At 36.7% G+C, this 24119-nt stretch overlaps 1 protein-coding gene across 1 annotated transcript; it reads right to left on the bottom strand.

Annotated features, from left to right (window-relative positions):
- Nucleotides 1-607: 607 nt before the first annotated feature.
- Nucleotides 608-18749, bottom strand: LOC306874539 (beta-1,3-N-acetylglucosaminyltransferase manic fringe-like). The gene is made up of 8 exons (XM_079424666.1): nucleotides 18159-18749; nucleotides 11304-11349; nucleotides 11121-11223; nucleotides 10619-10772; nucleotides 5509-5594; nucleotides 5174-5339; nucleotides 3881-3966; nucleotides 608-2745 (listed from the first exon to the last, which is right to left on the bottom strand). The coding sequence occupies exons 1-8, from the start codon at nucleotides 18489-18491 to the stop codon at nucleotides 2649-2651; spliced, it is 1071 nt and encodes a 356-aa protein (XP_079280792.1). The 5' UTR covers nucleotides 18492-18749; the 3' UTR covers nucleotides 608-2648.
- Between the last annotated feature and the right edge of the window lie 5370 nt (nucleotides 18750-24119).

The following is a 24119-nucleotide window of genomic DNA, read 5'->3' as shown; positions in this document are numbered from 1 at the left end:
CAGCTTTACTGACTAGATGCGCATGATAATCGAATTGCACAGCCCTACACTTAAACATTTTATATATAAAATGTGTGATATAAAATATAAAATTCTATATCAATAAGTGACCCTTAAATATATTTTGGTATGCTATAATATAATGTCATCTACCACCAAAAAAACATTTAAAATGTAAATTAAAATATTAAAACATATACTAAAATATGATTACAAAATTTATTAGTGAGGGAGAGAGAGGGAGCAGTTATTATTTGCAGACTTCTTTAAAAAAAAAAAAAAAATTGTTATTGGTCCCAAAGCAGCACACATAAATATACATAAATACATATATTTGATTGCCTTATCTCAAATAAATAACAATTTAATTTATATTTTATTATAATTGTATATTAAATAAATATTTTATTTTGGAAAAAAAAATTGACACTTAAATATATTCTGCAATACACATACCCCCGGTTTCAAAGACAAGGCTTAAATCTAATCCCAGAATAAAATGTAAGTCTGAGCTATTTAAAATGTAAGAAACTTGCACTGACTTATCTTAAAATATATCAGTGGCCTTGTTTTGTCTCAAGATGCACACCAGTAATGTTTTTTTTTTCTAAGGTATGTTTATAAAATTACTAATTTCTAAAATCTCCTAATTAGTCTAAGGCCTATCTGTGAAGCCAGGCCATAATGTAATATAATAGTTACAATAAACTATTTAAAAGGTCATGTAAATGTGTGACATTCTTGTGGTACTGTGGTGGCATTATAAACCTCCCTGTGTCCGACTACAAGATAAATACGGGTATCTGGGGGCTTTTATTATCTCCAGCTGCTTTTACGGCCACACAGATCAGGCAGTGAGCAGACGGCAGAAAATGAGACTGTGAAACGTCTTCTCTGGTTGGTTTGATTTGGTCTACTGAATGTCACAGGTGGACATAAAGACTTATGGGGCTGAAAGAAAACTTCTCAAATTTGTGTTGTAAAACAAGTAAAGGGCCATTCACTTGGGGGGAAAACAAATACGGCATTTCTCATTTATATGTACACATGTGCTTAACACATCATTAGCATGCACTCATTCACAGAGGTCTATAGTAATAGTTATAGTTCTACATAGTACACAGTCAACATAGGCTGCCAATCAACTGATCTCAATAAGGGTCACAAGTTTGATCGCAATGTTGCCAATAAAATAGCAGATATAAAATGAAAAAAAGAAAATACAAAATATTAATTTACATAAAACATAAGGCAAATTGGTAGTAATATATTTGTAATATCATTCTAATTTGTTTTATATTTAAATAAAAACATATTAAGCATGATTATGAGTTAAGAAAAACACTTGTGGGGTTCATGTCAGTGCTTCTGTCATTGAAGCAATGTTATGTTATGTTAACTTTACTCAGATTAGGCTGCTGATAACATCACATGTAATGAAAAATAAATAAATACCACAAAGTATTTGCACAAGTAGATTCGTACTATCCACCTGCTAAAGAAAACGTTACGATGGCAAGAAAGTAAGTCACCAGTCAAGCACCCAATCAATCATCAAATATAAAACTTATTAAAATGCTAAATAAATAACATTAAATCAGTTTTCCAAAGTTCCATCCACATGATCAAAGTGCAATCAAAAGTTCATCAAAGGCTTTTCAACACTAATTAAGTCAAGCCAAGAAAATACTCAACTAATCCAACATATAAACAAATACAGGCCAATGTTTCAAAGGTTTCAGCTTCTCCAGCCCAAACATAAACACTTCAAAGGGTAATCAGCCACCAGCAGACATAACACAAAGAATCAAATTCACTCAGGAGAAGATGTTGTGATTAGGCCTTACATTGTATAATCCACACTGGAATTATGCTAGTTTGTTTGGTGTACCAGACTCTCAAATTGTTCACAATGACCACCGCCCACTCGATTGCTTGATTCATTTGATTGGCAGATGGTCTTAAAGGGCCAGTAGCACAGTCTGTCAAGAGCCTATCTTAAAGGGACAGTGCATGATTATTTCTTTCAGCCCCATAAGTCTGTCTAATGTAGAAACACACACAAATACATCGCAATACATATATTTGAGTTAGGAAATAATTTGGATTCTTTATACAGGAAAACAATCTTTATGTATATAAAACTGAATTAAAATGTATTTTGAAACATATTTTAGTGGATATCCACTTAAGCGCTTCATATAATTCATAGAGTACAAATATATTACAGTAATCAAAATGCGTACAGTGCAAATACAAGAATACGAGATAATAGAAAGAAACTAATTTGATGTTTACCCTGTTTCAAAATCTTTTGATTTGAAATTTTTCAAAACGATTTCAAGTTAACTAATTTTAAAGCATTTTTACACTTACAAACAAATATACAGTGCATTGACAGAGATGTGTTTTGTAATAATCACAGATATATTAAGTATTCAAGGAATCAGATGATCATATAATAACTAAAATGTGCAGTGTGTAGACAGAAGTTACACTTCAAATTGTAATAACAATGATGGCTCTGTTAAAGGCTAAGTTTTCTCAGTTTCCTCGTTTGACCAACATGCAGTGCTTTCGGCTTTTGTTGGCACCTCATGTATAAATTCTCACATTATACATGATTATTGTCCATTTAGCCTATTGCATCATGGGAGAACATGTTGATTCCTTGACAAGCCACTTTTGAGGGCTGCAGGGCACCAAATTGTCGTAGGGTACAGAAGACAATGGACTGTCCTGAACCTGAAAAAAAACAGAACAACATTATCTAAAAACATCTTAAAGGTATAGTTCCCCCAAAAATGAAAATTCTGTCATTAATTGCTCACTCTTGTGTTGATATAAACCCATAAGTCATTTTGTCCATCTTAAGAACACAATTTAAGATATTTTTGATGAAATCCGAGAGCTCTCTGCCCCTCCATAAACAGCAAGGGTCCTACCATGATGAAGGCACAGAAACTTAAGGACAAATTAGTAAAATTCGTAAAAATTACAGTTGAACCATTGATGTCACATGAACCATTTTAATGACATCCTTACAATGTTTCTGTGCCTTGGTCATGGTAGGACCCTTGCTGTCTATGCAGGGTCAGAAAGCTCTCAGATTTGATTAAAAATATCTTAATTTGTGTTCCGAAGATGAACGAAGGTCTTACAGGTTTGGAAGGACATGGTGAGTAATTAATGACAGAATTTTAATTTTGGGGGGAACTAACCCTTTAAATGCATAATATTCACACTCTATGGTGAGTTTTTATGAGTCATAGATTAAAACAAATGTCTAAAAAAAAGAAAAGGATTAGTTTGTTTTATGGGTTTGGCTTCAAGCCATGGTTGAAGTTTGAGAAATCTTAAGCAAGAACTGAACATTACTGGGTCACATATATGCATTATCTCTTGAGGAAAACACAAAACCTTTTAGCCTGTGAAGAGTTTGGCAATACATACAGACAAATGTACTTTAAGCAGATTAAGATGTATGAGGAAGTGCTTTTAAACTGCCCGTAAGAGATGTCTGCTCACGAAATGTGTAAGCATGGATTTGTGGTGATAACAGAAAAAGCTTGGATGTTTAATGCTAGCCCAGGCAGAAAGATGTGTGAGAAGATACTGAATTCACTGTGGTAAGCATATTTTACAGATAAACATACAAATATTTGCATGAAATTAGATTTCAGGAACTTTAGTAGAAAGATAACATGCTTTTACATCAGTTAAAGTGGCCGTATCTTACTTTAACTTAAATTTGTCTGATCATTTGTCTTGAATGAACAAGGGAAAGTGGAGTTAGCGGCAGTATGCGTCATCTTTTAGTCATAAATAACAAATCTGTATCCACAGGGCCTGTGGGTGTGTGAAGGTGTGTATGACTAACCTGGACGGATCTTCATCTTTGGTAAAAACTCCTTTTAGCTCAACACTGTTCATTTTATTCTCGAACCATCCGTAGCTGAGAGTCACCTTCAGTGTTAGAGATCGAGAAACAAAGAGGAAGAATAAATAACATGCTGTTAGAATTGAAAAGTAGTCTGATTTTAACTAACCATCTCATTTTGGCCCAAAATGTGTTTTGACAGCTAAAATATTAGCATTCAGTTCTATGAAGTAAATTATTAGCTTCCAGTTCTTTGTGGTAAAAAAATGAGCCTTCAGTTCTTTAGGTAAATTATTAGAATCTAGTTGTTTTTGTTAAAATATCAGCATACAGTTCTTTGAGGTAAAATATTAGCCTTCAGTTCTCTGTAAAATATTAGCATCCAGTTTTTTTGGTGGTAAAATATTAGCATCGAGATTTTTGTGGTAATATCATTTATTGTATACCTTTTAAATTTGCTTATTGAAAGAACAACAACAGCAGCAGCAGCAGCAGTATAGTGTAACATTTATTTTAAACACATGTATTGGGTACTTGCTACCTTATATATTTACTCTTTCGTTTCATTCTTTTCATGGCTTTGGACACCAAGTTTCTTTGCAATTGGTTTCTAGGAATTAAATGCTTTCTCTGATTCTTTAAAGTCTCTCCGCAAGCGATTGTACAGGTGTGGATATATTTGTGGCAGCTCAGCTATTCGACACAGTGTATTTATGTTGCTAGTGACTTGGAGATGTTGTTCTCCTGCCTGACCAACGTTGAATGAGAAAAAATTGCATGTCAAAGAAGGCAGAGTTCCCAAACCCACCCACCGATTGCGTAATCGCCACGGACCACTGGTAGCTCAAAGGTGTTTAGGAGCCAAAACGAACTCCCCCAGAAAGTTCGCTTTGGTCAGCTGTTTCCAACTGCCAAAACGAACTCAAAACAAACTTAATTTCGGCCTGATTTTGTTCGAAATGACGTCATATCACTTCGTTCTTTGATTTCGTTTGAAGTATATCGGGGCCTTAAGTGATTGCTATGGTGTTCTAGGTGGTTCAAAACATACTTGAAAATGATTCTGATCTTTTCTTTTCAACATTCAGCATATTCGAGCTGTGGTAAAGTTACGGTGCTACGGTGTTGTGAATGCTTGTCTGAGTGCTTGCTAAAGTATTGCTAGGAGGTTGCTTACTAGCCTAAGTCAAAAGATACTTTTGTCAAAAGTCAAAAGATACTATCATTAATTTCCATGCCAACACTTTAATACTTAAATAAGCAATAATAACAGCCACCACTTCAAAATCTCACTTGTTTTGGGATATCGCTAGGGGCGAGAAGAAGTAGGTTTTCCAGATGAGAGTGGAACATGTTGCTGTGGACCATTGAGATTCCCAGACGCCTCTCAACTATAAAGCCCACCGTACAGTCATCAGGTAACATGATCACAGCAGAGGTCTGCTCGAACCTGGGACCACTGCAAATAGAGACATGTGACTAACACAGACCTGTACTCTCAGTTTAGACTCATTGCTGTCTAGGAGAAACAATTGAGGTACCTTTTGTGATCAAGCACAAGTACCAGCATACGCATGAAATGGCTTCAGAATCAAAGTCAAACACACACATACTGAATCAGGCCTCACCTTGCCCAGGGTGCCATCTTCTCTGCCAGCTTCCTGCTCAGACAGAAACCAGCCCCTCCTGTAGCGAACCAGAAATGGACGTCCCTCTGAAACAAAACAGAGGAAAAAATCAACCAGTCAGTTTCCACATCAGCTCTATAAATTCTGCACATACATGACAATTTCAAGAAAATATCTTGCATTTTCATGTCTTAACACTACAGTTCCTTATGATTAAAGAATTAAGCCTCTAAAACAATCTGAAGTCCTAGTGGTGCAATCGGTCAGTGTGTGATAGTTGTACAGCAGAACATGTGGAGACTCGCTGAGGTTTTGAGTAAAAAGCCTCACCTAAAGAAGGTATTTAAGCAAAAAAACTTGCAGATGAACCTCAAAGCAGGTTTCTCAGAAAACTTTGAGCAAAGGGTAAAACATATACAGTAATTCTTATATTTCATACATTTGAAACAAAAAAATACTTATGGGAAAATTATATGATGTATAATAATTACGTAATTTCATATATTTGAACTAAAATATTCATTTATAATATTAATATATAATGTAAAGTGTCACTTATTTTGTTCCTGAATGATTTAGTTTCATGAATGAATCGGTTTAATTAATGATTCATTGGCTCATTCATAAAAAACGGTCACTGTATTGTTTCTTAATTATTCATAGTTTTAAATGAATGTGTTACGTGAATGATTCAACGATTCTATTATAAAGACGCTTGTCTTCATTCCTGAATGAATCTATGCTTTTGAATGAATCGATTGATTCATTGACATTTGTTGCCACCCACTGGCATAATGTAACATATAAAAAGAGTCAAATACCCACTACTAATGCCAAAACTTCAAATTTCATTCCATTTTAATTTTCTATTTCCTTCAATTCAAATTTAAATCACTTTTTAAACCATGAATTTCTCTCCCTCTGTAAGCTTTTCACTGCTCTTCATTTCTTGGCTTTCCTGAAATGCTGAGCAGGCTTGTTTTTCTGTGGGATTCTGTGGAGCATCATAAGCAACAGGGCATAAATCTGACCGTGTCCATCTACTCGTCCCCTCATCCGTTTATTCTTCCCTTCATTCCTCCATGTGGCTGGTACCCTCAAGGTAACACGCAGCCCTTCTGTCCTCTCATCCTTTCGATCGTATTCCTCCCCTGTAGGGAGTTGTGGCCTGTCCAGCCAGACATATAAATGTGGACATAAACAACAGAGAGACACAGAGAGGCAGACAGGATGGATCAGGATGTGTTCACCAGAACGAAACAGCAGTTTAGATTCAGCAGGGCTTTGAGTGTCCAACTGAGAAAAATGAAGCAGACAAAATAATTTTGTAGAGACTTAACACTAAAACTAAACTAAAAAGCGTGGGAAAAAACATTGTTTTTTCATAATTTTTTCTTTAACTTAAAATGTTTTAAAATAATATATATATATATATTGTTACAGAGGAGGTTCCTGTGCCGCCTCCCTCGCACCACCAGAGGGAGCCATCGCCTGAGTATTAGTTTTGATTCGGACTCCATTTCCCATAATGCCTCATACCTGGGACTAATTGCACTCACACATCTGCATCTCATTAACACACACACATATAAGCTGCCACATCACATAGACACTCCGCAAAGTCTTGATTTGCCCCGGCTGTCATTTCTGAGCGTTATTTCCCGTGTTTGTTTTCTGTGTGTTTTGACCTTGGACTGTTTACCGTTATTGATTGTTTGCTGCCTGCCCTGACCTGGATTGTAATTCGGATTCTGATTCTTGCTGCCTGCCCCAATCTTCTGCCTGTATTCACAACTCTGTCTCTGCCTCGCCTACATTGCTCAGTTTGCTGTTGATTGACCCTGCTTGTTTGACTATCCCGAATAAAGAGCTACAAATGGATCTAACTCCGTCTGGTCCTTCGCAACAGAAGACTTCGCCGATAAATGATCCAGCGGCCCTCGCACAGATCTCCAATGAATTATCAGCTCAAGCATCTCAGCTGGCGTCACAACAATACCAGCTGAATCGTTTGACCACCTTGACTGAGGAACTAGTTCAAGCATTACAAAGCATTCGTCAGTCAACAACCAGCAACATGACAGCCCAGCCATCAACACACAGCAATCCCACACCGACGCCGCCTTCTCCGGTCAGCCCATGCCTCGCCTTCCCGGAACGGTTTGATGGGACACCAACTATGTGTAAGGGCTTTCTACTACAATGCACTCTATTTGTTAACCAGCAACCGTTATTATATCCCACTGAATCAAGTCGCATAGCTTTTGTGTGTTCGCTCTTATCTGGGAGAGCGTTAGAATGGGCAACAGCAGTTTGGAGAACGGATGGTTCCACTTTTCCTATCTTCGAGGCTTTTCTGCAACAGTTTAAGGAAGTGTTTGAACATGTCACGGAGAGAGGAGATGCTGGTGAACAATTACTGACATTAACCCAGGGAAGTAACTTGGCAGCAGAATACGCCCTCTCCTTCCGCACACTCGCAGCCCAAACCACCTGGGTAGAGGACACCCTTAAACTGCTATTCAGGAAAGGATTAAGGAACAAATTGCAGTCCGAACTGGCTTGTCGTGACGAGGGTAAGAACCTGAACAAATTCATCGAACTCGCCATACGAGTAGATAATTTGCTTCGCTCACGACGCTCTACACGAGCTCAAGTCCGAGTCTCACATGAGGCGGTCATAGATCATGAACCAATGCAGATCGGAGCTACTCACCTCACGCCAGAGGAACGTGAACGTCGTATGCAAAACCACCTCTGCCTTTACTGTGGTCACCCTGGACACATGAGGAATTCCTGTCCTGTACGTCCTTCAAGATCTCAGCCGGTGAGTCAACCCTTCCAAAATACCCATTCCTCATCTTGTTTTAATCTGCCAGCTCAGTTAATTACCCCGAACGGAGTATTTAGTACATCAGCACTCATAGATTCTGGGGCAGCCGGAAATTTTATTTCAAGCGAGTTTGCCACTCAGTGCCATTTGAAACTAACCCCCTGTAACTCACCCTTGGCAGTGGAAGTGCTAGACGGACGACCAATCGGCGAGGGAAGGATCCTTCAAATCACAGAGGAGGCTAAACTGCTCATTGGAACCTTGCATACTGAAACCATCCGCTTCTACGTCATCAATTCATCCACACATTCCATCATCTTAGGACTTCCCTGGCTGCGCACCCATAACCCTCACATCTCATGGAGAGAGAATCAGATCATTCAGTGGGATCCATCCTGTCAAGATCGCTGCTTGTCCAAGGTCACAAGGATCCAAAGTAAGGTTTCCGACTCACCTACTTCAGATAATGTTAACCTGAACCTGCCAACCGAGTACTCTGATCTCTCCGAGGCCTTTAGTAAGAAAAAAGCCTCTCAATTGCCCGAGCACCGCTCTGTAGACTGTGCGATTGATCTTTTGCCTGGTACCACGCCCCCTAAGGGAAGAATTTTCCTCTCTCACAGCCTGAGTCTGAAGCGATGAAAATCTACATCGAGGAAGAATTAACCAAGGGCTTCATTAGGCCCTCATCTTCACCAGCTTCAGCAGGATTTTTTTTCGTAAAGAAAAAGATGGGGGTTTAAGGCCTTGCATTGACTATCGTGGCCTAAATAAGATCAAAGTGAAATTTCGTTACCCACTGCCCCTGGTACCAGCCGCTCTAGAACAACTCAATCGAGCAAGATTTTACACAAAATTAGATCTGCGCAATGCCAAAGACTGCCTTCTCGACCACTAGTGGGCACTACGAATGTCTAGTTATGCCCTTCGGCCTAGCCAACAGTCCATCCGTCTTCCAATCCTTCGTCAATGACATTTTCCGAGACATGCTGAACAAGTGGGTGATAGTCTACATTGATGATATTTTAATCTATTCCAACACCATGGAAGATCATGTCCGTCATGTCCGATCTGTGCTCAATCGTCTGATCCAACATCAACTTTATGCAAAAGCTGAGAAGTGCGAAATTTCATCAGACCAGCATCGCATTCCTGGGATACATGATCAGTCAGCAGGGGGTTGCCATGGAAGACAAAAAGGTTAGTGCTGTGCTAGAGTGGCCTCTACCGCAAACGGTGAAGGAACTTCAACGCTTCCTAGGATTTGCTAACTTCTACCGTCGTAGAATAAAGAGCTGCAAATGGATCTAACTCCGTCTGGTCCTTCGCAACATATATATATATATATATATATATAATATAAAACTTAAGAATTTGTGGGACCTGAAGGATTTTTCTGAAGAACAGCATGCAGTTTAACTGTTCAGGACAAACATGAACAACTATCACTAAACAAAACAACAACAAAAACAGCTGTGGCTCATTCAGGTAAGAACACAGTATTAAGAATCAAGGGGATGTAAACTTGTGGACGGGGTCATTTTCTCTTGTAGACTATATGTAAACATATTTTATGTGAAATATATTATTCAGGTCAGTACTAAATAGACAATAACGCATAATCCCTCTTATTTTGGTAAAATAATTAACATTTTGCAGATTCTGAAAGGGGGATGTAAACTTTTGACCTCAACTGTAAATATGAAGCAGACATATAGTTTTTGGCAGATTTTGTGTCCTAATCATCAGACAAAGAACAAACAAATATACAGAACTACAGAAATGGGTATGGCAGGTATAACTAAAGGTTTTTTTTTTTTGGGTCTTTCTTTCCAACGAACAGAGGTAGAGTCTGGCAGGGCGGCAGAAATGAAAAGACAGGTTTCATTTTTATTACCCAGGTGCCTTTGTGACCCAAGAGATCAGTAGAGCAGAGAAACAGAGGGAAAGAAGGGATGGGGAAAGCTGAACTGAATGGGTTGTCTGTTCCTGCAGACCTCACACAAACACACACTACTGAGGGAACAGCTCCAAAGACAGCATGACTACAAACACACACACTCAAATGACTGCCATCACACATTGTATATGATTGGATTAATTCCCCCGACAGTATTCAGTTTTTCTCTCCGGCTTTACGTTATAAAGACCAGACAGAATTGTCCAGATCAATAAGCAATAAAGCTCTAATCACTGATTGATCCCTGAAGGAAAAGGCTCTTTTGCTACAAGTTCATGGCAGAAAAATGTTGGTAAGGAAATAATAAAACAACTGACCGTCTTATTTCCTTCCAGCAGTTCCTGAGCTCTCATTGGACGATCCAGGCTTGGTTTTCCCACATAGATATCGCTGTCCGCTGGGAAGTCTGACAGGAGAGACAGAAGGGCTCCAGGGTTCAGGAAGTTATCATCATCAACATGACACAACCACCTGTGGAAACAAGTAAATAAATAATAAAATCGCAAGATGCTTTATCTGTCTATCTATCTGTCTATCTATCTATCTATCTATCTAGACAGACAGACAGACAGACAGACATGAAAGTGAAAAAAGTGAAAGTGACGTGACATGTGGCCAAGTATGGTTACCCATACTCGGAATTTGTGCTTTGCATTTAACCCATTCTAAGTGCACACAGCAATGAACCAACTCTCTAAACATTAGGCCACAACTTCCCCTTAAATATATATATATATATATATATATATATATATATATATATATATATATATATATATATATATATATATATATATATATATATAGTGGCCGACTTACTTTTTTTCAGAAGCCATGAAGTGGTCGTACTCAGCTGCCATCTTGCAGGATAAAGCTTGATGACTGTGCTCCGGCGGGCAGTCAGTGACGATGATGTTAAACCCTGTGAGCAAAGACACATGCAGTGAGCTTAGGGCAAAATTCATAAGCTCAGATCAGTCCTGCAGAAGAAAGATGATCTACCTTCAGAGGAGATGTCTTCATCTGGACTGTCTGTAAAGATGTACGTCTGTAGAAGTGAAACATAAACACAAATTCATGAGGCAAAACCGTCAGAACCTGCATATTAATTCTGAAATGGTGCAATGAGAGCCCAGTGGTCTTATGAGGACAAATAACATCCAAACTACCATCATGCACCTCTGCGAGACAACAGCTGGTGCACCAGGAGGCCTCAGAGCATCTGTGTTCCCGGTTTTGCCATTAGAACTCTGGTTTGTAATTATCAATGTTATCTCAAAGTGGTATGACAGAACTGTTGTTTGTGTGAAAGTGTCTAAAAAACCACAGCTGAGATGGGTTGGCAAAATATGTTGAAACATTAAGAATATTATAAAATAATTATGTAAATGACTGTATGAGGTATGTTTGAAGCCACTTATAATAGCCAAATGAACATTAAAATTACAACTAAACAATGACAATGCAGTTAACACATTTTTTTGTGTGTGTTTATGTGCAAGTAATTTTATTATTATTAATTGTATATTTCATTTTTTATAATATTGATTTCCTACAATGGCTTTTTTGAATATGAGTTCAACAGATTATGTCAACGTTTTACATACGTTTGTATGTGTGTGTGTATATATACTGTATATATGTATGTATATATATATATATATATATATATATATATAAGGAGAAGTGCTCACTAACACAGATTTAGACAGATTTGTGAACAATATTTGAGCGAAAGAGGCTTTTTGTGTACAGAGAAAAAGTCTTAGATCTTTGAGTTCAGCTCATGAAAAATGGGGGCAAAAACAAAAGTGTTGCGTTTATAATTTTATTCAGTGTAAGTAGATATTTACATCCATGCATTTAGCAGAGGCATTTATCCAATAAACGACTGAAAGAGAAACAAAAGCAATTCGTCATGAGCCAATAATATTCATAATAGCTATACAATTTCAGAATGTAGATTTTATATAATATAATATAATATAATATAATTAATGATGGTTTTCAGTGTCGTTTGTAACCACAAAACCGAATTTAGCCTATATAAAAAATGGTCACTCAACCAACTGAGATGAGCAGATTTAGGAGCCATTTCCTGCTAGACAGCAACACATCCTATCTGTGGTCAGCCGCGACCATATTCCTCTACTCATCCGTTTTCTCTCTCTCACACACACACACCTCACCCCTGCTAGAGCCTTTAATGTTCCTTATGATGCAGTGGGGATGTCACTCTGAAAGTTTAGCTTCATTACGACGCCTAGGTGCTCCAGACGGCTCATATCACCGCTGCCCTTGAGTACAAGCGGAATAATCGAAGCACGCAGATCAATGCAGCGACCATTAAAGCCAATGGGGTAGAGCGAGCGGAAAGGCCCACTCAAATCCCGAGCTCCTTCATAAATCATAAGGGTGGATCTTTAACGTTCATTTCAGATAAAGTGAAGCGGCTGATGACAGCGGCTTATAAAAAGCCATCTGGAGATAGGCTACAAAGAGTGAAACAGCAGCACAACCGCCCATTAGCGGCATAATGTATGTAAATAATTTTTTGTATTCTCAACTTGAGAGAGAATTAAAATAAGCACAAATGGGATGAATGGGATAGGAAAAAGGCACACCTCTCGGAAAAAGCCTAATAATGTGATGGACGGTAAAATAAGATGCATCCAAACCTTTTTCTGATTATAATATGCTATCAAAGCCTCATAGACATAGGCTACATCACGAAAAAAACACAAAACAATATTAGTCTGTAACAGTGATAAATAACAAAATCTAACAATGAAAAAAAGCCTTTCCTCAGATGTCTGGTATGTGTTTTTTTTCTGACATTTGTTAAAAGTGCCGGACTTGTTGTTTCACACTTTGTTCCTGTTTCCCCTGCTTAAGACTTCCTCTCTTAAGATAGACTTCCGTTTTGTCATTGTTGCAAAGCGCAGTCTGCGGCTGTCGCTTCCTCTTATTGGCATGGAGGCAAAGGGCACACAAACCAAAGCACCAAAACTGACAAGCACAAACAACATCCTGTGCTTAAAAACCCGCTGTTAGAGCTTGAAATGTAATTTGAACAAACCCCTAATCATAAGCATTAAACATTGGGAAATAACTCTCATGGATTGTCGTACTTTCCAAAGAAATCTAATTTATGACTTCTGCCTGGCAGACTAAATAAAATGGGGAAAAAAACTCAAAGACTAACACCGAACGAAAGACTGAAGCCATATCAACATACTAGAATATTATAAAGACACCCCCTAGCAACCACTAAACCATGTCCTAGCAACCACCTACGCTAAGAATTCCCTGAAAAATAAGAATTACACATTTATAAACTTGAATATGACTTTTTATATGTGTTTATATGTGTTTAGAAACTCTGAAATTCTGAGTTCATATCTCGCAATTTTGAAAAGAATCGAAACGTCAAAGTTGTGAGATATAGGCCTAAACACGTCGTTGTGAGAAAAAAAGTCAGAATTGTAAGATAAAAAGAACACTGACCCTTCGCAGGGAACTTGATTGACAGGCGATCTGACCAATCACAACGCCGAATCTGTCATTAAAAACAAATCAGTCAGGCGAGTAGATTAACTTTGGTGGACTTAAATTTGAGAAAGGGTGTGAACTGGCATCTTTCCATGTTTGAAACAAGATGCCTTCCGATATTCATTCATGTTTATTTCGTGCTTTAAGTAAATATGAAAAGATGATTGGTTCTTGTGGCGTTTGAACTGAGGCACTATAGTGATCTGTCACGATACATTAAAGAGCCACAAAACGGTATTATTGTTTGAATTTCTTAAAAATTATCAAATTTTAAAGCTAAGACTTTGTTTCATACCAGAAGTAACCTGCTTTGTCTTGTCTGATGCCGTTTTGTCAGTTTCCTCTTTGCTCTACAGTGTATTTTTCACTGCGTAAGAACATGATGTGTGGCGTGAGAGTGGCATGGCCTGTCGGACATAGTAACAGTAACAAAGGAGGGTGGGTTTTTGTGAAGGTTCAATTGTGAGAAAAATGTCAGAATTGTAAGATTAAAAGTCGCAATCATGCAATTTTTTATTCCATGGTGGAGGAAAAAAACAACTGCAAAATGTAAACTCCGAATTCTAGTGGTTTTATCTCAGAAATCTGACTTTTTTTCTTAGAATTGCAAGTTTATGGAGTATCATAATTCTGAATGCACGTTTTTGTTGTAATTTGCTGTCAAGTAGCCTATAATTTTGATACTGTATGATTAATTTAATGGACTGCTGTCTCTACTGCAATAATTTACTGTAAATTAACAGGTAATTTATTACAGTGCCAGAATACCCTAGAAATAATCTAACGGGGTGTTTACACAACACCATAAAAAAAAAAATCAGAAAACTTTTTATGCGTTTTGGCCATTCGTTTATACGACAACAGTGTTTTAGGGGCCTGAAAATGCAAAGATTTTAAAATGAGTTTCTTCATGCAAACTACAAAAACGTGAATTTGTCTAAATGATGATGGCACGCGCACACATATTACATATTCAGCCTATAGAAATGACATCGCCAACTACTGGCCTGGCATGCATAATACAGCGTTTGTAGTCATTTTTGCAGATTGTATCATTTTGAAAAGGTACCGCAAAACTTTTCAAATATGTTTGCAGTACAATCGTTGTTGTGTAAGAATCCCCTAAAACACCCTAGCAATCATATGGCAGAGATGTTTTCAAGCATAACTCATCAGAAAATTTCAATGTTGAGTAATCATATTTAAAAATTTTAATTCTCTACATAAAGGAAAAGGAAAAGCTGAATCTTCAAACTTCAGATGAACACACTTCCTCCTCACACTCACTATTTGCTCATATTCAAAACAGGAGCAATAAAGCAGAAGCAGGGATTAAAAAAAAAAAAAAAAACGTATGTTTGAGAGCCAAAATCTGATGCAAATTCTCAACATCAAATCCTTCCAGTTTCAGACTTTCAGAGTGGCAAACTGCCGAACGTTTGAGAGTCATTTATTCCACGCACACACACAGAGAGAAAAAAACAAACAAACATATTAGAGTAATTTTAGCCTTAAGCGCTTCACACACATTCTCTTTGATCGTACAAGTATTTGGATCAGCAGCACCACTATTTCGCACTTGTCGTCTTATATTTAGAGTGACGGCCGCTGCTTTGAAAGTGTTACATCCTGAGTTGCACTCTGGGAATTTGTTTTGACAAGCCACTCAGAGATAACACTCAGCAAGTCCAATCACTAACATCTTCCCAAAGTCCTCCTCGTGTTGTTAGCGCCTGCCAAACTGTAAGTGTGTATGTGTGAAAGCATGTGTTAGTACGTCAGTTCGGCTTTGTTCTGCTGCTTAATGTCATGTTACAGCAGGCCACAGGCAAGACGTTCAAGATTTTTTTTCAGCTTTTGCTTTTTGGCAAGTATTTTTAATAAGCACTAAATATGTCTTACTTTCTCTGAATTAATGCCAGGGGCCAGGGCTTCACTCATAAACATTTTATCTCATGCAACACAGATTTAAGCAACAACCAGGTCCAAGTAACACCAGAAGTGGGTGGGAAGTCATATTAGATACCAGCTGACAAACCACTAAATCTCAAGGCATAAATAAATCGGAGTGTCTATTTACACTAAGCCTGCCTATTTATACCAACTCCACACAACATTGTGTGATTGGGATAGTCAACACTTAAAACAGAAGCTCATTAAACATCAGTTTCAGTGGTGCAGATGGTAAATCATGTGCTTTTTGATGCGATCGACCTGAGTTCGAACCTGCCTTTTGCCAAACTTTTTTCTCCCTTTTCAAATCTCATATCGCATCAGAAAGGCATTTATTTAAAAAAAAAAAAAAAATGAAGGAAATAATAAAAAAGTTGAAAATAAAATATCCCTATAATTAGGGATTTATTGTCCCAATAAGGTGGTATCCATTTAATAATTTGAATTAAAACTATAATTTACACTCAATACGTTATTATTGCGTACTGTTTTATAATGTACTACAACACTAAGGTGCAGATAATTGCCATTATTTGCAATAAGTAGTATAAATAGCAGAACATCTTGCTATTTCAACAGTGTAAATAGAATCTATAGCTATTTGCACTTAGTGTAAAAAACATATCGTTAAAAAATACTGATATTTTCACTTAGTGAAAATAGCATCTCTCACTAAGAAAAAATGCTATTTGCACTTAGTGTAAATAGAATCGAATTGCTATTTACACTTAGAGTAAATAGCATCTATCGCGATTTGCACTTAGTGCAAAATAATGCATAAGTAAATATGAGCATGAATTTAATGGCATAAATGAAAAATATAATGAGATTTTTGACAAATAGTATAAAAATATATTTGGGCCATATTTCAGAAAATAAATAAATACATGTTATATTGCAATTTTATTTTACTTAAATAATTTGAAGCCATTTTATGATCATTAAGAGTTTTTGTGTTGTTAATTATTAATCACATAATAATAAATAATAATAATAATAATAATCTTTAAGAAATAACTAAATTGATATTTAATTTAACATAAAATCTGTATTATTTAAATTAATAATAATAATGATTATAAATGTTATTATTGTTATTTTAAAAACAAGTAAATAATAATATTTATGGTTTAAAATATCTTATTGATATTTTAATTAATATTAATATATCAAAATATTAAAATAATGTTTATAATAAAAAATAGTATTTGCATATAATAATAATAATTATAATAATTATTATTATTATTATTTTAAAAAAAAAAGTAAATACTATATTTATCCATATTAATATTAGTTTTGTTACCTGGAAACACTTAAGTGCTTAATTGTTTTAAAAAATAATGTCATAATGTCAAAGTGCAAATTTGTTTTTGTTTTTTTGTTTTTATTTGGGGGGGGGGGGGGGTATTGCGGTGAAATGTGACCATGACATGTCACAGGTCTTTTGCATGAGATTCACTGAGCCACTATGTTGTAACCACACACTTGGTCTGGTCTTTTAGATCTGTCATATCAGACATGGTTTCAGTATCTACAAGCCTTAACCCAGAATCCTTTGGTAGAACCCCTGAGCTTATTAGAGTTTAAAAATGTCTTTAATTCACTGCCATACCAAATCCTTTCTATTATAATATAAACAGTGGAAGGAACAAAACTTGACTTCATTAAAATGGCATTTCAGTCAGTCATCTTCATTAGTTTATCTTTCAAAGGTTACAGCTGTGAGTTCTGCTTCTTGTGACAAAAAGAGGACCTAAAAGTCCATCTCAAGCCTTCGTCACAAGGCTACTGCGCTGAATTAGAGAACACAGACAGGAAGTGCTCAGTCTATAAACGAGCACGGTGTGGACGAAACAGGAAATGGGGCAGATTGCTGCGTTTTAATATAGATGCACCCATTCGTGGGCCAATCTTTGTGGCATGGTGCCAACATTAATAAAATTGGCCCATCCGTACTTGTGAAAAATTACTTTATTTGCAATGTTTAGCAATGAAATACAACCATTGACTCCATGAGAGTTGGAGAATTTCATTGGTGCCACTTGTGAGACAGTCATAACAAACCTGCTTGGTTTTGGCATCACACAAGTCTGAGGTTTTGCACCTGTGCTTTCACAAATACGTTTGCACACAACTAGCTGATGCCACAGGATGTGCACACGTCTTCCAGATGTCCCGTGACATCAGCAGCGGTTGCTGGGTGAGTGCATCTCAAATCAAGATTATGACACATAAACTGATCAAAGAACCATCCTAAACATTGACTGGTGGTTGATCAGTAAGGCTTTTCTTACATTTTAACATTAAATCCTCTTAAGTTTGAGTATTTAAAAGTCAAGGAACACTCACGTGGTGTTTAGTCGTGGAGATCCAGGTCTCCAGAAGAAGAGCAAGGCGGGTCTTGTGGAACCGGCCAGTGGTTTTCACTGCAATGAAGATGTCAGTGAGTCCTAAAGGTGTTTGTGGCTTCATCTCCCTCCATTTCTGACGTTTTGGCCTTTGTTTGTCATCTCTGAGTTGGTTCACAGCCGTGGTTCTTGATATAGATGGAGTCTTTTCGTGCGCAAAAGGCGCGGTGGGTTTTTGGTCACTCCGGGTGCGCAGTTGCAAATCCAGCAAAACCAGGATGAAAAGTGTCAGAGCGAAGACAGGCAGTACATGAAACAGCCTCCTTACGATCATCTTCTAAATTCCTTAATTCGCTTTTGACCGCATTTTAAACTAGTTCAAGTATAACCGGCGACATCTGGGCGCATACTCGAGCGCAAAAAGGCGTGATTGTTTAAAAAAAAGTAATGAAATACAACAACCAGTAAGTCCCTGGGTGGGTTGGAATGTGTAGTTCAAATTCATTCTGATTCCCTAAAAGTTTTCATCTGGTAACTGCGTTCGGATCCCGCGTGATGCCCCTCATGTGTTCTGTTAAAGCGGAGGATGGATGAGCTGTCATTCACTTTCAGGCTTCGCAAACTTTTTACGCCCCGCCCACTTTCTGCAAGTGACACTCCGATTGTGAATGATAAGATCAAGTGTATGGCTGCAAATGAAACCAAATTTCCTGTTGAAACCTTCTTTTTGAAGGTATGTATGAGTGTATGAGACAAAAACAAATGTAATAACGTCGCAAAATGTAAACTATAAATTATCACAGACCTAGCTCTAATCTTAGCCTATAAAGCCTGAAGGTACCTAAATATTATAACCATTAATATCACGATTTTCTGTAAAGCTACTTTGTAAAAAGAAACAACAACGTGTAAAAAACGTTACATAAAATAAATTTGACTTGACTTTAAATTACAAATAGCAGAAAAGTACCAAAGAAGTAAAGATTTTTTCCGACTCGCATTAAAACTGATTTGGAAAAATCAACATTGTTTGGCTTTCATCGTAGTTTTTATTAAATATAGCTGTTTAGGCAATTATTCTAAGTTTTAAACTATAATCAAAGAGTAAATAAATTGTATATAAACAAATAATGTACTTAAATATATCATTTTATATTATACTCTTAAAATATCTTACAAATAAATAAAATGTATGTCTACATAAAAATATAAAATTGCACCTATAACGAGTAAAGAGCAAAACTAGCCTATTTCACTGTTTATTGTGATAAATTTGTTATATCAGTTGTCACATAATTTCTATCACAACCAATATTTTTCCAAATAATCAAGATAAACATAAATTAAACAGATTATGATTTTTCATCATTTCAATCAAGTTGTAATTTTGTCAAATTAAAATAGTATAATACAAAATAAAATTATATTATTAATAATAAAATAGTAATTGCATGATATACATAATGTAAATATATACTTATACCTTTAATAAGTATCCTTAAAAATTAAATAAAAATATTATTATAATAATATAATATAATATTGTTCACTCTCTCTCATATATATATATATATAGTCAATGAATGATGTCCTGTTTTATTTCTGCTGGTTCAGTGTATGACACTGCAGGCTTTCTGGCATCTGTCCTGCACTACTTTATCATTTCACTTTTAACTTGTGCTAGAGAACTGCATTATCCTTACTGTTATCCCAAGCACCTATTGTCAAGTATTCAAGTGTACATGTAGTTTAAACCTTTATTGTGTTTAAACACTTTTTTGTTATATTGTGGCTTAAACTTTTCCTCAGGTCAAGAGGATTTAGGATGACATGATCATCACAAACCTCGCAGTAACCTTCATCAGCACCTTTGTTTGTAATTTCTCAGCCTTCTCCTCTTTCATCCATTCATCCATTGCAACCAATAACCAGCTGCCTCCTTTTCTCCGTCCCCCCTCCCTCGGCGGCCCCATGGACGGGCGTCTGGTCCCTTAGGTAAATCAGAGATGCCCAGGCACACCCTGGCCAGGAAAGATCCAGGATCGGTTTACGGCCTACCTGAAAAGATCCTTTTAAAACGGCAAGTACATTGCTCCCTAGTTTGAACAATGGCAGACCTTTTCAGACTCTTTATGCATTGAAAAGCCCTTTACATGCCTCTTGACTTGACTGTTCTGAATGCAAGATTCATTGTAGATATACAGTATTTTGTGTAGACAACAGTGTGTTAGACAGAGCAGACAAAACAGGCTGCATAAATGCCTCAGATCCTTCAAAAACAGCACAAAAGCCTTGGATCCTTCAAACTCAAGTTTACAAACAAATACCAGTGTCTGCAGACGTCAGGTGTGTGGGGGACCATCAACAATCTGAAGAAACCAATCAATTTTCTGATTGTAGAATTGAATTAACTACTCTGTTTATGTGAGGCCTCTTTTATAATCTGGTTGTTTATGAGACGCATCAACAGTCAAAAAGACTGAACATTATATACTCCACCTGAAAACAGATTCATAAAAATAAACAGACAAATAAATAAATAAATACACTTTTTAAGTTTAATTACCCTTAATTTTGTTTAAAGAAAAAAAAATGGAGTTTATGTGAGAAAAGTCTAAATTTTAAATTTTAATTTAAATTTAAGTTTAAATTTAACTAAATAGTTACACTGAACAAAATGAATAACATTAATTTATTCTATTATTTTAAACTTTTTTTAATGAAGGACATCTATAAGGGAAAGTCTTTACATTCTCTTACGTTTGGATTTTGTCACAAATATTCCAATCGGTATTTCAATACGAGTATGCAAGTAATAAATTAAAGGAATAGTTTCCTGAGAATGGACTCACTCTCAGGCCATCTTTATCAAAACAGATTAGCAGAATTTTAGCATTACATCACTTGCTCACCAATGGATCCTCTGCAGTGAATGGGTGCCGTCAGAATGTCCAAAAAGGTGATAAAAACAACATACAACACATCAAAATATGATTCCATAATCTGTAACAAGTCTTGTTCCACTGAAAAGTCCATCCCCCTGTTGTCCTCTCACATCAAAGTCCACCTACATATTTGTTTAGAATGGTTTCGGACTGTTTTCACTTGTAAACTGTGCTGGAGCATATTTCTCTCCTGATTCAGACAAGACAATTTTTTTACTGGAGAAAGTAATTCTATGGATAGAGAACTCATATTTTAACCTTAGCTATTCAATCCAGATCTATAAATTTCTCCATATCTATAAATAAACAAACTCATCTACAATTTGGATGGCCAGAGGGTAATTACATTTTCACCAAAATTCAAATTTGCTGAATTTGCTTTCTTGAAACTCTCAACCAATTAGTCTACATTTATAATTTTGTTCTCAGAAGTGTAGGATTAGTTATATCAAATTGTAGATCATTATCTAAACTCAGATCTTCAGGTAGTCTCAGAGAAGTTTGCTATTCCCAGTCCTTATTCATGTTAAACTTTCCAGAGGAAGGATTAGGATGACCCGTGTGTGAGAAAAGAGGCGTGAATGATTGTTGTTTCAAACCCAGGCTCCATATAAGACTAAATCTAAATGTGTATCACACATTTGACAACAGTAAAAAAATATATATATATTATCGGTGTTGGAATACTCGTGTATTACTAAATAGTTACACTGAACAAAATGATTAACGCAACACTTTTGTTTTTGCCCCCATTTTTCATGAGATGAACTCAAAGATCTAAGACTTTTTCTATGTACACAAAAGGCCTATTTCACTCAAATATTGTTCACAAATCTGTCTAAATCTGTGTTATTGAGCACAACCGGAAATGTTGGGATGTTTTTTTTTTTTGTTTTTTTTTTTAATAAAATGAAAACTAAAAGACTTTAAAATCACACGAGCCAGTATTTTATTCACAATAAAGCATAGAGAACATAACAAATGTTTAAACGGAGAAAGTTTACATTTTTGTCCACTAAATGAGCTCATTTCAAATTTGATGCCTGCTACAGGTCTCAAAAAAGTTGTCACGGGACAACAACGGGCTGAAAAAGCAAGACATTTTGAAAAGATTCAGCTGGGAAAACATCTAGCAACTAATTAGGTTAATTTACATCAGGTCTGTAACATGATTAGCTATAAAAAGGGATGTCTTAGAGAGGCAGAGTCTGTCAGAGGTAAAGATGGGCATAGGCTCTCCAATCTGTGAAAGAGTGCATATAGAGATTGTGGAATACTTTAAAAACAATGATCCTCAACGTCAAATATCAAAGGCTTTGCAAATCTCATCATCTATAACATCACCAAAAGATTCAGAGAAACTGGAGAAATCTCTGCATAATGGACATCCTTTGTTGGATTGCTGTGGTCTTCGGGCCTTCAGACAACACTGCATTACTCATCGGCATGATTCTGTCATAGACATTACTAAATGGGCCCAGGAATACTTCCAGAAACCACTGTCGGTAAACACAATCCGCCGTGCCATCTGCAGATGCCAACTAAAGCTCTATCATGCAAAAAGGAAGCCATATGTGAACATGGTCCAGAAGCGCCGTCGTGTCCTGTGGGCCAAAAGGGTTCTTGGTCAGACGAGTCCAAATTTGACATTCTTGTTGGAAATTATGGACACCGTTTCCTCCGGGCTAAAGAGGAGGAAGATCTTCCAGCGTGTTATCAGCGTTCAGTCCAAAAGCCAGCATCTCTGATGGTATTTGGATGCATAAATGCACACGGTATGGGCAGCTTCCATGTTTTGGAAGGCACTATGAATGCTGAAAGGTGTATAAAGGATTTAGAGCAACATATGCTCCTCTCCAGATGATGTCTATTTCAGGGAAGGCCTTCTTTATGTCAGCAGGACAATGCAAAACCACATATTGCAGCTATTACAACAGCATGGCTTCGTAGTAGAAGAGTCTGGGTGCTGAACTGGCCTGCCTGCAGTCCACATCTTTCACCTATAGAGAACATTTGGTGCATCATTAAATGAAAAATGTCAAAGACGACCACAAACTCTTCAGAAACTGGAACGAATGGGACCAAATTCCAAGCACAACCTGATATTGCTGAGTGCGACATGTTCCTGGGTCAACATCTTTGTTGACCCTAGAACAACATTAACTCGGAAATATTAGGACATGCAAATTCCAACACCAAAACTCCAGAAACTCATAACCTCGATGCCCAGACGTCTTCAAACTGTTTTGGAAAGAAGAGGAGATGCTAGACTATGGTAAACATGCCCCTGTTCCAACAGTTTTGAGACTTGTAGCTGGCATCAAATTTAAAATGAGCTCATTTTGTGCATAAAATTGTAAAATTTCTCAGTTTAAACATTTATGTCATCTATGTTCTATTGTGACTAAAATATTGGCTCATGTGATTTGAAAGTCTTTTAGTTTTCATTTTATTCAAATTTTTAAAAGAAAATGTCCTAACATTTCCGGAATTCGGGTTGTAGACCTGTGTGTGATATAAGCAGTGTCAAATATGTTTTGAAGAAAATCCTGTCGTCATTTACTACCATCTTACTCATCTCTCAAGTTAATCCAAACCTGTATGAGTTCCTTTCTTCTGTTGAACACAAAAGAAGATATTTTGGAGAATTTTGTTAACCAGACAGTTGCTGGTAGCCATTGACTTTCATAGTATTTTTTTTTTTCTCCCACACTGCGGCCATCCAGGAACTGAGTTTGACACCCCTGGTCTAGAATAATGTCAGTGTCAAATCATTTCAACCCTAAAAGTCAATTAGTTGCTTATGTTCCCGATTTTATTTTATTAAGTTCATGTTTGTGCATCAATCTCCGTATGATTGCTTCATAGTCTTAAGTTCAACACTACAAAGTGTTCTTATGATGGGGTTAACCTGGGACAAAGCCCAGAGGCAAACTTTCTTAAACTGCCTTCATCTCTTATTTAACTATTGTGTAACTTTTAGATAATTCTCTTAGTACAGCGGTTCCCAATTCCAG

Source organism: Barbus barbus (assembly GCF_936440315.1).
Source record: "Barbus barbus genome assembly, chromosome: 9".
In the NCBI taxonomy this organism is placed as follows: domain Eukaryota; kingdom Metazoa; phylum Chordata; class Actinopteri; order Cypriniformes; family Cyprinidae; genus Barbus; species Barbus barbus.
Note: the sequence above shows the minus strand (reverse complement) of the source record. Positions and strands in the feature narration are given on the sequence as shown.

Excerpts from the sequence above, each read along its gene's own strand:
- LOC306874539 (XM_079424666.1), bottom strand. The coding sequence starts at position 18,491 with ATGATCGTAAGGAGGCTGTTTCATGTACTGCCTGTCTTCGCTCTGACA. Across the intron at positions 5,595-10,618 it reads TGCTGGAAGGAAATAAGACG|AGGGACGTCCATTTCTGGTT; the intron begins GTCAGTTGTTTT and ends GTTTTGTTTCAG. Across the intron at positions 5,340-5,508 it reads AAGATGGCACCCTGGGCAAG|TGGTCCCAGGTTCGAGCAGA; the intron begins GTGAGGCCTGAT and ends CTCTATTTGCAG.